The sequence below is a fragment of the Terrapene carolina genome, unplaced genomic scaffold, assembly GCF_002925995.2.
Source record: "Terrapene carolina triunguis isolate 2854851 unplaced genomic scaffold, T_m_triunguis-2.0 Scaffold111, whole genome shotgun sequence".
Taxonomy (NCBI): Eukaryota; Metazoa; Chordata; order Testudines; family Emydidae; genus Terrapene; species Terrapene triunguis.
Window position 1 is genome coordinate 2344630 of NW_020664462.1, and position 17445 is coordinate 2362074.

The 17445-nt window shown below is 54.3% G+C and overlaps 1 protein-coding gene across 1 annotated transcript in view; it reads right to left on the minus strand.

The window, feature by feature from the left end:
- Nucleotides 1-17445, minus strand: part of NBEAL2 (neurobeachin like 2) — a 175643-nt gene that overhangs the window by 111336 nt on the left and 46862 nt on the right. The window contains exon 2 of the mRNA XM_029911640.1: nt 695-783. Within this exon, the coding sequence (XP_029767500.1) occupies nt 695-783 (89 nt within the window). The remainder of the gene's footprint in view (nt 1-694; nt 784-17445) is intronic.

Sequence of the window (17445 nt, forward strand, 5' to 3'; positions counted from 1 at the left end):
GAGCAGCTAAAATTCGAATGGGCCATGGAAACTGGCCCCTCCTCTGCCCCTGGTGGTGGTCAGTCTAGGACAAAGCTAAGGCACATTTGAGAGGCCAGGACAGGGGACTCTCGCGCCACCGTGGCTTGTCACAGATTTTTGTTTGCTTTATTTTAAGGACCGGAAGGGACCATTAGGATCATCTCATTTGACCTCCACCGTAGCAAGCGAGAGAATTTCAGCCAGCACTTCCTGCATCAAGCCCCTAGCTTCTGGTTCAGTGAGAGACTATTTAAAAAAAAAGGTCAGGTGACAGAGAATCTTCCGTGTCCCTCAGCAATGGTCAGTTACCCTCACTGCTAAAAACGGCATGACGTGTCGCTAGGCTGAATTTGTCTAACTTCGCTTCTCAGCCACTGGCTCTCATTATCTGTGGGTGTACAAAGGGATCTCCAGAGATGCTATTGTTCTGGCACTATTCGCCCAGCACTCAATTCACACTGGTTTAAAGAATAATATTAGATAGTAATCTGTGAACCCCTTAGGCAGAGAAACAAGTGAAATCCACTGAAGGCACCGGCTTCCCAGGAGAACTTGTTCTATTCAATTCAAGTTCTTTAACTGCCCATGTGATCTTCAAGCGTTTGCACTAACTAGCGTGACCACAAGGCAGCCCCCAACCCAGAGTCCAGAGAGGGGGAAGGCAGAGACTCACCTCCTCGGGTCCAAAGACTGCACCGCGATGATCTTTTCAAAGTTCATGACAAACGCCTCCAGCCACTGTTGCAGGTAGCTCAAGTCTTTCTAAAAGACAAAGCAAGGACGTGGTGAGAAGTCAGGAGTAAATATAAACCAAACGTACACCGCCACACACAGAGCTGTTAGCTGAAGAGACGGGCCCGAATTAGAACCGTCTAGTCTGAACAGCCTCAAGCTTCGGGGGAAGTTAGAAACAGAGGCAATTCCAGATTCAAGCTTCCCCCACCTTGACCGATCGATGAGAGAGTGCAGGATACATAGCGCTGCAAAACCCATGATAATTGTACGCATTCCGTATGTACATGCAAGAGGGTCACATGGTCAGGGTCAAACGGGCGGCCAGATTTGGGGGCGTGCAGGAATTGCCTCCCCAGGTAAATTGGCAGAAACTTTGGGGGGTTTCTTTGCCCTTCTCTGAGGCATGGGGTGTAGCTCATCTGCTAGGTGCGTCTGGCCAGATCTCGCCTCATCAACTCCCTGCCACTGCCCGGGCACTGGTGGTCCCACCATCTCTCCTGTTCTCTGCCTGAGAGTTTAGTCTCCCAAGGAGTGACGTGAACTGGAGCCTTCGGGCTCAATATAGGGGTAAACTGGTGAAATTGAATGGCCTGTGATGTACAGGTGGTCAGACTAGATGATTTAAATGGCTCCACCTCAGCCCAGAGCGATGGGCACCCAAGCCTGGATAGGCTGACAAGTCACATGATCAGCAGCCCATCTCAGTCCCCTCCATTATGACACACCCCCTTATATGATACATATCCTGGAGGGGAGCTCTCCTATTACACAGCAGCCAATCACCATCAGTCTTGGATCCCCACCGTCCACTCTCAGCAAGGCTGACCAGCCCTGCATGGTTCTGAGATGTGCCCTGAGCTCCAGGACCTTCACCGGGCATCTCACTGATCTGATCTCCAGGGGCCCTGTCTGCTCGACAGAGAAGTTCTGCTCCAATATCCTGGGCTAAAATTTCCCCTCTCCTCCTCAGAGAGGCGTTACACACACACACACACGGGTCGCTGTCCTTCCCCCCAGAGAGGGCTGCATCTCAGCAGCGCTGCACGCCCATAGTTTGTAGAATGTGAGGCTAGATTTCAAAACAGATGCCAGGCAAGTTGTGCAATACGTTATTACTACACATACTTTTTGGAACAGCCTTTTGCCCTCAGCAGCCCCAAAACGAGATGGTAGCACTCTGCCTTTTGTAACCCTTGCCCTTCTAGCAGCACAGACAGCATGTAGGTGAAGCGGGCCGAGTCCTATCCCCCTTCTCCCGCATGCTGGGTTTGTCTTCTCCAGATGTCAAGCTCTGAGGGGCAAGGGGCATATCTCATCTATGCGCTATAAAAGCACCATGTACGTTTACAGCCTGGTACTGTATAAAATGATTATTAAACTCACCCCAACTCAGAACACAAGCAGTAACAGAGCAGCAAACTCAGGCTCCGCCATAAGTTGATATGATCTTAAAATCCTCATAGGATGGTCCCACTCATGCCCCCTATTCGAGGGTGAGGGGAGAGATACTGCTAGACATCCATGCAAAACTCCCAAAGGCCAGCCAGTACAGATTCCACTGCAGGGTACATCACAAACCAGGCCAGAGACCAGCCAACCATCCAAAGGGGAGAGCAGAGACCACAATCCAGGGAAGTCAGAGACCTTGGTGACCGTCTCCCAGCGAATGCCAGGAAACAAGGAGAGAGAGGGAGGGGTGGTGGGCCAGGTAGTCTCTTTTATTGGACCACCTTCTGTGGGAGAGAGAAAGAAGCATTCAAGCTACACAGAGCTCTTCTTCAAGTCCAGGAAAGAGGGTGTCACAGCTAAATACAAGACTGAATAGATAGTTCAGCATAAGTAGTGGGCACATACATTGTAAGGGACCACTCAGTGTGAATAGACCTTAGAATAGGTTCGATCTTGTATTTTGCTGTGACATTGAGTAAGCTCGAAAGTGTCACCCTCTCACCAACAGAAGTTGGTCCAACAAAAGAGATTATCTCACCCACCTGGTCTCTACTGAAGTTTTTAATACCTTTCGAGTTCTTCTGCTTTGCCTGCTAGTTCCTGAGCCTTCAGGTCACACTGCAACCACGAGGGCTGGAAACTTTTCCCAGAAGCTGAGATTGCTGCATAATCACAGGACTCCAGGAGCTGGTGCTTTACAAAAAGCCACAAGCAGAGTGCAAGCTGGCAGAGTAGCCAGTTCCAGCAACCAGAAGCCCTTCCCTCCCCACTTCAGTATCAGACAAGCTGCTGTAAGGTCACACGTCACTCTTGGGGGAGGGGAGGAAAGACCCACGCTATTCTCTGCCATGCAAACAACCCAAAAGAAAGGGACTGAACAGTCAGGATAGGACGGGGGTGCAGGAGAAGGAATCGGTCCTCTCCCAGCAATCCGGGGGCCACCTGCAGGGACTGAAGCCAGAACCACTGACTGCATGAGCGGAAGGGCCAGATGTGCTGGCTCAGAGGCAGCGGCAGATTCAAATCACTTCTGCGTGGCCCATTGACTAGAGGGACAAGGACCCAGACTGGGTTAACACCGGTTACGCTGGGAGCCTGTAAAGCCAGGGTCACAGTGCAATGCCCACGGATTGGCATACAGCCCGCGAGGCTCTGCAGTGCCGCTCGAGGCTGCTCCCCCCCGCTCAGTGCAGAGAGGCGGCCCCAGCCCAGCCAGCGGGCTGCTCCAACTCATGCCAGCTGGCTGTGGGCCCGAGGGACCATGTGCCAGCTAGAGAACGCTACAGCTCAGTGTGCACCAGCCACTCCCCCTCCCCCCCCCACACTACACAAGCCCTGGGGGAATCCCCAAGCAGGGTTCTGCTCCCTTCGTGCCATCGGAGCGGCACAGGGCAGGGCAGAGAATGGGCCCTGCAGCTTGAGTTAACCAGCTGCAATGGTACATTCAGCCCCACCACGCGCTAAGCCAGGGCCTGGACCCGCCCCCATGCCAGAATCCAGAGACAGACGTGCACATTCAGGGAAGCCAATCAACCAACAGCCAGCAGCACACACACACCAGCCCCTTTGCAGTCCAGCCTTTCTCCCAAGAGCCATTCCCGTGGGACAGACGGACAGCTGAAACCAGGGGGCCAGAGAGCCCCTCCCTCCATTTCGTCTGCACTCTCTTGCTGCTGCACCCTTCTAGCGCCCATCACCCTGGTATCTAAGCGCTTCCCAGACCTTCTGCCCTTCTCCTTTCCCTGTTAGTAGAGGTTCTGCGCCCCACCACAGGTGTGTGTGTGTGCGCGCGCGTGCTCCTCCTCTGAGTAGCAGGCTGCCTTGAAAGCCATCTGACACCGGACCAGCCCGATTTCCTCTGGACGCTCCACAGTTAAGCCTCTTCCCCTGAGAGCAATTTGCCTATCGCTCCATCGCTCTTTCTGTCTCAACTCACCATAGTTCTACAGAAGAGATAGGCCGACAAGGCAGAGTCATTGCAAGCAGAGGTAGCTGCTTCTCTGCTGACAGTGGCAGCTCTGGGGCTAGGAGACCTGCGGGGGGTTTCACGGCCAGTCTGGGAGGGTGGGGTTCGCAGCAGGCAGGCCAACGGGCTGGGCCCTCGCTCCCCATCTAAATCCTGGCGCCACGGAAGCCAGTCTTTAGTCTCTGTCTCCTGCCCATCGAGCACACCGGGAGCAAGAAGCGCTTTTGTTAAGCGTCAGTAGCACCCAAGGTTCCCAGCGCCTCCCATCGCAAGTCACCTTTGCCAGGAAAGCAAGCGGAGATTCCATGCTCCAAATTCCTTCCCACCACGGATGGTCTTAAAGGAAGGGAAGAAGCAGAGGAGAAGTCGCCCCCTTATGGAAAAGCCCTCTAAGCTTTAGAGACTCATCTCCCCTCCGTAGACTTTCTGGATCAGCCACTGGAACGTGACAGACTCTTTTCCCTCCTACATCAGTCCGCAGGTTGGTGAAAGTCCCTGGAGCAAGGATTTCACTCTGTTTCAACTGACAGCTTTTCCGAGTGCTCCTTGTGAAGGTCTACAGGGCTTTCCCAGGAAGGCGAAGAGGGGATTAGATGCACCCTTTCGATATTCCTCAAATGCCTGGCCTCTCCTTGTCCCAGAACCTCTTCCCTACACCCACCTCTCGCCAAGGAAGAGATGCCAGGAGGCCAGCCTCATGGACCTCTGCCTAGCCTAGCTCGAAGTCACATGGCTCCTCTCCCTGGGGGAGCCTAGCAGGACCTGCAGGTGTAAGAGTCGCTGCCCTCAAAAGGGCCTGAGCCTGCCAGTGGCACAGCACTCTCAAAGCGAGTGCCCGGCACCTGGCTGGATCAGGCCCAAGAGTGGACCGGTAAAAGCTCTCCTACACGTGACACATGCTAGCCTCCCTCCTGCTACGAGCGATCGATGGATTTGCCCAGCACTGCAGAGAGAGCAAGTGGAAGCTCTATTTACTAGCTTGTTTTTCACACCCCAGACAGAGCTTGTTTCCTGTAACGACTCAAACATCTGCAAGCGCAAGCTCAGAGGCAGACGCCCACCTAGCCTGCACAGACAAACCCCCCCGATGCAACGCAGCGGGTTCCCACCTGCACGCCATCCAAGCTGGTGCCGCAGCTACCTGAAAGCCAGTGTGCAGGTGTTACCTGGCAGGCAACGGCCGGAGATCCCATCTGACAGCCTGGCAGCTCCATCATCGGCCAAGGGCTAAGCCAAATCCAGAGGCAGCCCCCTGAGCTGGGAGCCCATGCAGGCGATGGGCTGAGAGCGGAGCCGCTGGCAGCGCGGGCAGCCCCAGCGAAGGTCGGCGATGCTCCGGGAAGGGGCGGGGGAGGGAGAACGTGAGCGCGGAGAGCAGCAAAACAAGAAAGTGACTTGAAAAAAAAAAAGCGTTGTGTAAAGAGAGCCAGGAAATGCCAAGTCACTAGAAACATCAGCGACACTTCCTCCCGCAGTGCCACCGCGGCCAGGGGACAGGCTGGGTCTCCAAGAGGCACTTGCTTCTAACCCTCGCTCAGCAACAAAGGGGCACCCAGCACCAGCCCAAGGCCCTGGCCGCACCGAGAAGGGGACGCTGGTGGGTCTCAGAGCAGCATCAGCTTGTTCCTTCTCAGCTACATCTCTAAGGCTACTGGGGCAGGTCCATCCCGGGGTCAGCTCCGCCAACCTTGACGGAGCGACTCCAGGGACGGGCGGCCCGTCACGTCGGGTTTATTGAGTCCTCACAAGCTCCCCCAGAGGGCATCCGGCGCATCACAACCCCACACCTCCCAAACAGCACATCAACAGCCCTGGCTTCTACCCTGCAGCGCCCCCTACTGTTCCAGTCCTGCACCCCCCGCTCCACAGCCCTGCTGTGCGAACCTCAAACCAGAGCCCCAGGAACTCTTGCTGTTCCCAGGCCTGGGCTCTCCATGCCGCCAGTTCTACCCATGAACCTCACCCCTGAGCTGCAGCCCCTTCTACTAGTCCACGGTGGAGATTCAGCCACCTCCGCTGATTAACCTCAATCCTCAGCCACCGCGCCTTCCCTTCCTATGCTCTCCTCCGGCACGGTGCTCTCCCAAACGAACCAGAAACAGGCCCCTACGGCCTCCTCGCCCAGCTCGCAGGCTGCCCAGCCATGGGAATGCCTTCTGGACAAGCCTGCGCCGGGGGAATAAGGGCAGGCTCGCCAGCGTGCGATACACGCAGGGGGCAAGACGAGAACCAGGCCCAAAACGTAGCGCCGTGTCAGAGAAGGGTTCACAGCCAGTCGACACTTGGCAAGTGCATCAAACTACTTCTTGTGCACTAAAATTCAGCAGGGAGACTGCAGGAGCGAAAGACGCCGGGTTCCCGTTGGTGAAGGGAGAGCAGAAGGCGGACCAGTTTCAGCGGGGAGTCCGAGAGGGCGTGACTTGACTTTTGGGACTGAGGTTAAAGGGGATGACGTCATTTACACTAAAAACCTACAGAACGATTGTTTTTTAAATAGGGTAGAATCATCCGATGGGCTTCTAACACACCAGGGCTAGAATTGCCTACTGAATTCTACACCAGGGTTAGAAAGGACGCCCTAGAAATGCTAACATTTTCGACTGGACTTTTCTACCTTCTTCCAGCAGGTTACACCAACCGTAGGGCTCCGATATACGGAGCCACACGTAACTCTCACACGTGCACACCGCACCACAAAGTTCGGCCTCTGAATCTCAGTGAGCACGAAGGAACTCATGCAGGTGCAACTCACACACCAGGGGAGCACGGTAAGAAAAGAGGGGTAAGTACAAACAGTTCACCATGCACCCACTTACTGCTTTGTCAAGGGCTGGAGGAGGGACCTCTGAGTTTGGCAGCGCCCAGATTAAGGTGGTCTGATTTTTCCTGTGCCTTCTGTTTCTCTTCTGCCCACCTCCGCCCTCCATTTGTATTTGATCGTCTTCTAGAGGTGCTGAATTCCACCTTTAAGGAGGAGACGATCTGGCCAGTTCTTGAGCTCAGAACTAGCGTTCTGCAGAGACATTAAGCCCGTGTCTAGTTAACTGGAACAGCTGCCTGAGGGTTGTGGTGAATCCTCCAGCTCCGGCAATTTTTACGTCAAGACTGGCTGTTTTCCTGAAAGCTCGGCTCTGGTTCAAACAGGAATTAATTCAGGGAAGTTCTACAGCCGGTGCTTCAGGTGATCACAGGCATCCTCTTTTGCCTTCATAATCTATGACTCTCTGCACTAGAGGTGAGCCCAACCCTTTTGCCAACTGTTCCCAAAGTTCAAGGGGTCTTCAGGGTTCCGATCTCAGGCCCTTCTCAATCCAGGGGAAGGTTCCCAAGTTGCCCCAACTGCTTCCCTGTTTGTGGCAGCACTGGCCCCTGCATCTCTCCACGCATGGCCAGGACACCCCTGACTAACCAGCTGGCAGGAGAAATGGAAACGAGCGAGCGACAAGCCAACAGCCCCCAAGCCAACGACGGGAGGAAGAATTTGCAGAGGGCCCTGAAAGCTTCCCGCTCTGCAGTGAGGGTTTTGCAATCCCCTCTCTGCTCAGGATATTGGGCAAGAAGAGGTGGTTAAATCAACCTGCCCTGGGAGTGCCTGCGCAGGTCACGGCTTACCAGCAGGCGGCGCACACCTTGCAGTTGGCAAAGGGGCGGGGGGGAAGTTGGAGGGCAGATTATCCTCCAGCCAGCTCCCACCTGCTCCCTGGGTAACAGCCCCAGTGCAGCCGGAAAAGCCATAATGAGAGGTGGGATGCTAGAAGGGGAAGTGGCTCCTAGGACCCTAAAAGGCCTTAGAAGGAGTGTGCTGGACCTAGTTAGAATGCACCTTGCAGTAATCGGGCAATAGGATATAGCATTCAGGTCAACTGGAAGGGGGGTGCTGAGGGCCTCCCACCACTGGCACTCAGAACAACAACTGGGGGCTTACCCGGCTCTATCTTATCACACAGGATTTGCCATACCAGATTTGGACCAATCAAGCAGCCTCCTGCAGTGACCAACACCGGATGTGAATAAACCCCACAATGCACCCGGCCAGCTGTGCAATGCTGCCCCAAGCCTGCCTGACCCCTGTGGCAATCGCTTGATGCCCTGAAGCATGACAATTGCGTATACAGATGAGCCAGTGGCTAAGCCAATTTTAAAGACATCACGCTTCACTGGAACATGCTTACAGTCAGAAGAGGGACCAAATACAAATGTCTCCTTTGGGGCCAGCGAAGGAGCGTCTGCCAACTCTAGACAGCAATACATTTTTCTGCCTGTTAGGCATAAAAGGAGAGGGAGCTGGGTTCTAATCCACCTCGCGCATGGAGTGGAGTGTTAATTAAGTTCCAATCCCAGATTCCTTCTTGCTGGGCGTTGTGCTTGCCAGACGGAGCCCAGCTTGACTTTCAGATCCCAGGCAGAGTCTGCAACCGGGAATACACCAACCTCGTTTTACTTTTAAATTGACAGTGCTTGTTACAGAGTCATAAAACGCCATGAGCCATTTGTACAACTCGAATGCCATCAAATATAAAAGCAGCTGGTTAAATTAATGTGTTGAGACCTTTGGAAAACGACGTTTCTATGATTCTATGTGACGGAGGCGGTTTCATTTAAGCACGAAGCAGGTCTTAATCACCCTCATTCTACAGATAGAGAAACTGAGACAGAGGTTAGACTTGGCCACGGTCGCATGGTGAGTAAGAGGTAGGATCAGAATGACAGCCAGTCCCACTTGCTCTATCTAGCCACTAAATCTCAATCCCCCCCTGAAGCTCAAGCAGCAAGCTCTTTGGGGCAGGGCATTTGTACAGCGCCTAGCAGAACAGGGGCCTGACCCGGGGCGACCCCGATATAAATGTTAAATAAGATCATCCATTGAAGTAGATGCAACTGGAAGGGACTCTCTCTCTCCGGGTGAGTCTTCACAGCAGAGCTAGCGCAGCTGATCGGCACCCGGGCCAGTCTAGCCTGGGCACGAACAGCCCCACCACCGAGCCCTCCATGCGTTATCGTATCCTCACTATCCTTGGGGGGAGGGATAGCTCAGTGGTTTGAGCATTGGCCTGCTAAACCCAGGGTTGTGAGTTCAATCTTCGAGGGGGCCACTTAGGGATCTGGGGCAAAATCAGTACTTGGTCCTGCTAGTGAAGGCAGGGGGCTGGACTCGATGACCTTTCAAGGTCCCTTCCAGTTCTAGGAGATGGGATATCTCCATTAATTTTTCACTGGTGCCGGGCTCGGTTTCTCTCACTAGGATTCCCAGGGGCACATCCCATGGTTCTTTATGCTGCACTAAGCCGAGCCGCTCACCCAGTGATTTGTAGGTGACCTCATCTGTCCTTCTGGGCCCACCGGGGGAACTGGGGGAAGGCTATCAGCCCTCCACCCCCAGAGATTTCGCCTGCGTCCCCACTGCAAAGCAGCACCTGGGCTCTAACCCCGCCGGGCCAGCTAGCCCAGGTTGAAAGCACCAGATTCGCAGGGGAGGTTTGTGTGCGGACAGGAGGAGGGCTAGGGGGTAACAGCCTGGCCTCACTGCAGTGAGGACAGACCCTCAAAGCGGTGCTGGGGGGCGGACGACGCAGAAGGTGGCTACGCAAGGCCTTAGCCCTGACGTGCAACTGTCTGCATGAGGACGCAGGAGGAGTCTTAAAACAGCCGCGGGATCAGAGCCGGACTTCCAAAGAGCGACTAATAGCCAGCGAGCAGCTGCCGTGACTGCCAATAAACCGCACCAGGATTCCCATGGCCGGGACGAATCAGGAGACGCCAGGTGCAGCAGCGAAGGGGTGGGTGTTTCCTGGAAAGGGAAGGAGGGTGGCAAAGAAAGCAGCGATCCACCTGTACTCCAAGCCAATCATCGTGACAAGGCAGGCTATGACAGGCTGAGTCATCCGCTTCTCAGCCGCAGCGCAGACTGTTCCCAGCTCTGACAGAACTTCGGTTCTTGGCTCCCATTCAGATGAGCCTTTTGCTTAATGCCTGGCTCAGTCGTTCGTGTTTTGGCGGAGTTGGTTTGTATTCAGGTGCTTAACCCGTCCTCCCCAACTCATTCAGCCCGCGAGGCAGCTGCGATTCCAGACACGGGTGGGGGAAGCCCATAGCAGGGGAGCGATCGACTGCCTGAGATAGTCAGCGTGGTCATGGAAGGACTTTTAACATTTCAGTCTGATTTACAGGCAAAACAGAAAAGGGAATCCATGGGATGCAGTGTGACCTAGTGGATAGAGCACGGGGGGCACAGGATACCTGAGTTTCTGGCTTGACCTCTCCCCTCTTAGGTGGCCCTGGGCAAGTCACTTCCCTGCCCCATGCCTCAGTTTCCCCATCTGTAAAATGGAGATAATGATACCGACCTTTGGAAAGCTCTTTTAGATTTCTGGGTAAAAAGTAACAGGTAAGAGCTAGGTATTAGTTATTATAGTGCTGCGGGGGGGGGGGTGGGAAATCAAACAAGGGTAGGCAGCTTGCAGCGCAATGGATCGGTCTAAAGTTAGTGGTCGTTGAGCTAACTAGCGCTCTGGACATAACACAAACATCTGTGCTTTGCCCTAATGCCATCCTTGGTACTCAGCTGAAGTGAGAACAGGACCAAATGCTCTAGTCTAGACAAACTCCAGGAGAAGGGGCAGCAGGATGTTACCTTGGGAGAACCAGGTTCAAATCTCATCATGGGTCACAAGTGAAACAACTTTGCTGTTAGCGTCACTAGCTGCAGAATGGCTCTGTACTTCTCAGAACACAGACTAGCCCACTTGACTGGCTTCAATGGTTCCAGAATTTCAATGCAGGTGTTGGCCTTGAGGGAGCTATGGGAATTGGAGCCAGATGAGGCCCTGGCCTTCCATCTTTTGACTAAGCCGCCAGGCCAGGCCGAAGATCTGGAGTACGTTCCAAGTTCGACATTGAGCCCAGGTTTCTCAGAGGTTCTTTCCTTGTGCAGCATAAATGAGGGGTGCCGCTGACCAGATGTGTGTTCATTCTGAGCATCGAAGCAGACACTGTTGCTCTCTTAGCATTAGGATCAGGGCCACGGTGTCCGACAGTATCTATATTTGGAGTGCAGCGTCTTTCAAGACGACCCCCTTTACTAAAACAAATGCCCCCTCCATGCCACAATCTTCCAAAGCACAGAAACCCTGCGTCTCCCCTTTACAGCTGGACACAGCTCAGGGCCTGATTGGCACCTTGCCTGCCCCGGGGCCAGACCTGATTTAAAAAGATCTACTCTCATTCAAAACACGAGTTACCAGCCTCCAAGCGGGAATCCCTGGGCGAGATTCTCTGGCCTGTGTCATCCAGGAGATCAAGCTCACTAGATGATCGTACGGGTCCCTTGTGTCCTTGAAATTCAAGAACATGGATCCATTACCATCCATCTCTTCGATACATTCAGATCCAGACGGAGTTTCAAACCCTAGGATCTGCATTCTCCATAACACCCCCGGCTACCCCGACCCAGTGGCTGCCTTTGGCCAACCCCAGTTTTAGTGCCTCCTCAGAGCAGGTGCACTCCCTGTATATAAATTTCAGCACAAACAGTGATCGGTCAGACTCGGGCAATGGCTGAATTAACCCTGAAATCCCCAGAGGGGTTTGTGTCTCAGTCTCCTTCTCCCTCAAGTTAGAGAGGCGGAAAGAAGACCCGCTACAAGGGAGAGGCTACAAAAACGCCTGCTCCCAGTCCGAGTGGGTTTGTTAAGGACACCTACCGCAGGGTGAGCGGCAGTCTCCAATAGACCCAAAGGACAGTAGCTAACAGCCACTGTGGACTTCTTTTTAGTTCCCTTTCTCACAACAAGGGGCCACGCAACGCAGACAGGGAAGGAAACAGGGCTGGGAGAGCCAACCCAGCTGAGCAGCTGTTGCTGGCACCGACTTCAGCAACAGGTTCGAACAGCCTAGTGGCCGCTCTAGGCTGGATGTTCTGGTGGGACCCGGAAGAGGACATTGCTGCATCCGTGTCCGGCCTTCTCCAGTGTAGACGGGACTGGGCAAGCCGTAACCTCAGCTAGCACACCCTAACCACTGCTTCTGGTAGTCGAGGGCAAGGCTGGAGTAACAGCTGCCAGCGGTGTAGCGCCGGGGAGGACAGACGGACGGACAGCAGGCAGGCCCTTCGTGCGGTTTTAAGCCACACAGGCCTGTTTTTAAAACTTTATTCCCCAGCTGGTACGGAGACAAAACCGGAGGCGCTTTTAATCCCAGCCGTGGGACGCCATTTTGTGACGCACGCTACTCCGGCGTGGCCTCGCTTGCCCAGTGCGAAGAAGGTCATGCCAGTGGGAGCGGAGTGGCACGTGCTGCATGGCATGACCTCACGGGTGAGGTCCCTCCCGGAGGTATAGAACGACCAGGACTCCAGGGAGGTGCAAGTGGCCGCCCTAAACACATTCACTTTACTCTGATTTTATCCCCTAGTGTCTTTGGGAGGGGCAGGGCCCCAGGGCCCCAAAGGTCAAGTCAGCACTACCCTGGTGCACACACACTCAGCCATCCTTCTCCCTCTAGAGTCGTAACGGAGCCACCGAGCCTCACTCTGCCCAGAACACGGGGCAGGGGAAACAAAGGGGCAGATACTGCGCAAAGTGGCGTGGACGGAACGGGTCTAGGGCTGCAGTCAGGAGGCCCCCAGTTCTAATCCTAGCTCCGCCACTGACCTAGAGCAAGTCGCACTGCCTTTCTGTGCCTCAGTTTCCCCATCCCCAAAGTGGGACCACCACTTTAAACCTTCCAGCCTCCCTGGTAGGCAAATATGAGATAGTGTCTCTATATGTTTAAAGAAAGCCACTGTAAAATGCTATAAAATGCTAAGCATGACCCTGATGTCAAGACAAAAGCGTTGTGGGTGAGAGGGAGGAAGAGTGCTGGGTGAGGACATTCCCCCCCCCCCCCTGCACAAAAGCCTCAGGGGAGGATCATCCCTGGGGAACCCTGCCTGCTGGCAAAATTTAGATTGTCTTCCACAAATAATCTTTGATGTAGTGCTCATGAGATCTCAAAGGTCAGTATCACCCCCATTTTACGGATAGGGAAACTGAGGCACAAGAGTCATGTGACTAACCCAAGGCCACCCAGCAGGTCAGTGCTCTATCCACTAGGTAACACTGCCTCAGATCCGTTTTTAAAATTTCCCTCTTTCACACACAAAATGTAGAGGTGGGGTCTGATTGGAAATAGGACCATGCCCAGGTCCCCTCGACCCTTTCATGGCAACAGTGCCCACGCCTGGCCCGGCCAGCAAGACAAGGAGAGGCAGTGCTCAAGCCAGCATCCGACATGCAGCTTCTGCAGGAACCTGAAGGAAGCTGCTCTGTGGGGGGAGGGGGGGTGAACCCTAACCCTGGGGGCTCCGTGTCTGTTGCCCAGAGGCTTTCAACCCCCCAGAGTGCTCCCAGGGCTGACGCACAGCGGGTTCGGGTCTTACCGTACGCTCCCCGCCGCGGCGCTGAGAAACCATGGTGCAGCCGGGGCCCGGCTCTGCTCTCGGCTCTGCAGCTCTCGCCTGCCGAGGCTCCTCCTCGGAGAGGTGGGGGCGTGCTCCACGGCACACAGCAAGCAACACCCAGAAAAGACATGTCCAGACACCGACACTCACATAGCTGGACCGGGCCCCGGCTCACACCCGGGCCTCCCTGGCTGGCAGAGCCTGTTCGGCAGCTCAGTCGAGTGCGTTCCTACGTTAGCAGCTTGCACGCTGAAGGAAAAGGTTGGACTCAGGAGCCCAGGAGATTCCGGAGAAGAGCGAGCCCCCGGCTGGCCAAAGGGCACCACAGAACAGCCGCCAGTGTGGACCTTTCCTTCCGTATCCAGCCGCAGTTACGGCATGGCCTGCACAGTGGGTTCTGGGCCCTCTGGAGGGGGCATCTCCCGGGTCACCCGGTGGCCATTTGTCTGCCCCTGCTCTAGCGCATGTCACAAAAACCAGCACAGGCTTATTCGACCCTTCTCTCTAGGGTTGCCACCCTCCTGCTCCGCCTTTCTGCCCGAGGCCCCCCCCCCGGCCCCCCCCCCCCCCCCCCCCCCCCCCCCGAGGTAAAAAAAACCGGACATCAGGGCTTGTCAAATGGCACCTGGACACAAGCTGAAACCTGGACTGTCCAGGTGAAAACCTGGCGGGTGGCAACCCGATCTCTAATCCCCACAACGCGTGGGGTGAATTGGGAGGGTGGAGATGCAAGGCTGTCGTACTCTTCCGCTGGACCTCTACCCCCCACGCGGCTGCGTGCCTCAGCACCCCTCAGATGCTGCGCCGGCGTGTGCTCCGTGCCCACCCTGAGCCCTGGGCAAGTTCCTGTTCCTGCAAAACCGACGACTTGGGACTGGCCAGACGCGCCGCACTGCAGTGCGTTATTTATATAGCACTAGCACCCACAGGCGCAACGGAGCCCCAGTCTCAGCCCGGGCATGTACAGCCACTGCCTTTCAGAGCAGGTCTACACTGCGCCCTGAGCCCAGGTGTGTGGGGCGCGGGGTTTCCAAGCCATGTTTGAGGGTTCACACTGCATTGTAAACCTAGGTTTACAGTGGCTGGACCCGGGTCTTGCATCCGTATGGCATTATGCAGACCTTCTGCCTTGGGTCCGCAGCTTGAGCTGCGTCCACACTGCAAAGTAACAGGGTTGGACCTGAGGGACAGTGGGACTCTGGCTCTGACCCACCCCTTTTAGCAGGGTCCTAGGACCCCATCCTGAGTCAGACTCATTTGTGTGTGTGGACAGAAGAGGGCTCGAGCTCAACCCAGAGTCAGAGCCCGGGGTAGTGCACATGTAGGACAGAGAGACAGGCACAGAGAAGGGAAGGGACTTACCCAAGATCACAAAAGCAGATTAGTAGAATAGAACCCAGGTCTCCCGATTGCCAGTCAAATTCCCTATCCACTCGGCCACCCTGCCTCAAGCTGTCCCATGCCATCTGGAACTGTACTTGAACTAGCTGGGCCATCAGAGATAAGGCCTTAGACATGGCCAAATTCTATCGGAGACAGAGACTCAGGCCCATTGCTGGATGGATTATTTCACTTCTGCCTCGTCTTTCAACAGAATCCTTACTCCTCCGACTCCGACAAAAAACCCCAGATACCGAGGCATCGGCCGCACTGAGTCACCACAGCACATTGCTCCAGCCTTACTGGAGCTCAGCTGGCGATCGGCATTAAGGTCTTGATATCGTTTTTAAAATCCGAGGTTGCACAATATGGTTCTTTGGCGTGACGGGAACTCCTGGTTGCATGGTCACCTTGGCTGATGCTGGCTTTGAGATACACTCTGGGGCCCTTCCTCAGGCACTCTGATCTGAAACACTTGCGTTACCAGACGTGGGCAAGGCCGTTTTCCGAAATGAAGCACAATCCTTCAGCACTGACATCTGGGCAGCCAGCCAGAATCCCCAGTATTGGCCCACATGGCCAAGCACACAACATGACCTTGCTTCCCCCACTCCACCCCTGCAAGAGATTCCGATATCTTTTCTATCTCAATGGAATGAAATTGTTCTCCAGGCGCCTGGGAAGCAGCAAGGATGCAAGGGCCTTTCCCAAAAAGGAAAAAAAATATATCAATTTCCTCTCCAGCCCAAAGAACCAGACGCACATGGACAATTCTAGCAGACAAGACTAACAGCAGAGCTGTGTTGGGAAGGAGCACCTGAGCTCTCAACATCTTGTCAGTGACCAACAAAGGAACCCACATTTCGAACGTCCCCTTTTCAGCGGCTCTCAAACCTCAGAGAGCTACACTGCTAATAGCTTTTCCTGGCAATCTCTCACACTGGTCATGCTGCCCTGCGAGCGGCATCTAGGCCTGAATGGCCTGCGACTAACGAGGATTTGGCCACATTTATATTAAGGTTCCAAGTAGAGTTTACAAACAGGTTAACAAACAAATTAATTGATGTCTGTAATAGGCATCTACATAAGACCAGCCACACTGGGTCAAACCAAAGGTCCATCTAGCCCAGTATCCTGTCTTCCGACAGTGGCCAATGCCAGGTGACCCAGAGGGAATGAACAGAACAGGTCATCATCAAGTGATCCATCCCCTGTAGCCCATTCCTAGCTTCTGGCAAAAAGAGGCTAGGGACACCATCCCTGCCCATCCTCGCTAATAACCATTGATGGACCTATCCTCCAGGAATTTATCTAGTTCTTCTACCATCAGTAGCATGTAGTCTAGATGATCATAAGCAGCTTAGTGACCTGTCAGACTAATCGTATATTAAACTCTCAATCAATCATTTATTAACCCTTTATAAACTTATACTGGACCCTTACAATAAAGCCCGACCAACAACTCAGCGGGTAAATCCGCCTCCTCTCCAAAGGACTTGTGTAGTTCAAATTCCAGAGCACAGAGCGCCTGGGTGCAGGCAGACCTCTCAAATAGGCCACATGTTGAGGGATTGTCACATTTCAGTCCCAAAGATCCCCGTAAGTTTGCTGAGCCGTCACTTTCAGTGTTGAAAGGGATCTACATCCAAACCAAAAACGACTCATCAAACCGAGGCTATGGGAAGTTATTTACATTAAAGCAACCAACACCGCCAGAATTTTCCGTTTCCTGCATTCATAGTTTTTGGGCCTCCTTATTTTGGGTCTTTGACACACTTTGCGTCTCAAGATTCAAGCCTCTGCCAGCTGGGAGTCTATACACCGCTGCCCTCTACTGGATGGAATTGCAACTTCTCCACTGCGTGTCATGAGCCCTATAATGGTAACAGATTCTCCTTAGCCTGTGCCTCTGGAGCAGGATTCTCAAAACTTCAAGCAGCAAGGCTGAAGTGGCCACAATTCTGTTCCAATACAATTGGAGGGTTGGTGGAGAGGGCAGAGAAAGGGGAAGGGGGTTGGGGGTTAAGGGAGAAGAAAACTATTGGACAGGTGCCAGAAGAGATACCCCAGACCTGTGATTCCTCCCTGTGCTTTAAGTGATCACTCGGGGCCCATTGTCCCTTCTCAGAGCAAACCGGTGCGGTGCAAAGGGATCTGGGCCCAAGGAGAAACTCTCCCAGGGAGAACGAAAACCTGCCGACAAGGGAAGAAAAGCCACCAAATCAATGCACGCCAGCCATCGCCGCGGTCACACGGCTTCCGCCTTCTTCGTCAATATTGACACTACGGCTTCGGTGCCTTGCATTTCCCAGCACCCGGTGGCACCAGATGGCTAGAAAGGACGAGTGTTTGTCACCCCGGGTAGCAGCTTGACAGGTTGTCAGGGTGAACAGCACGTTTACAGCCTCACCAGCGACCTGGACGCCATCCGTGCGGCCGCCTGGGAGTTGCAGGGGAG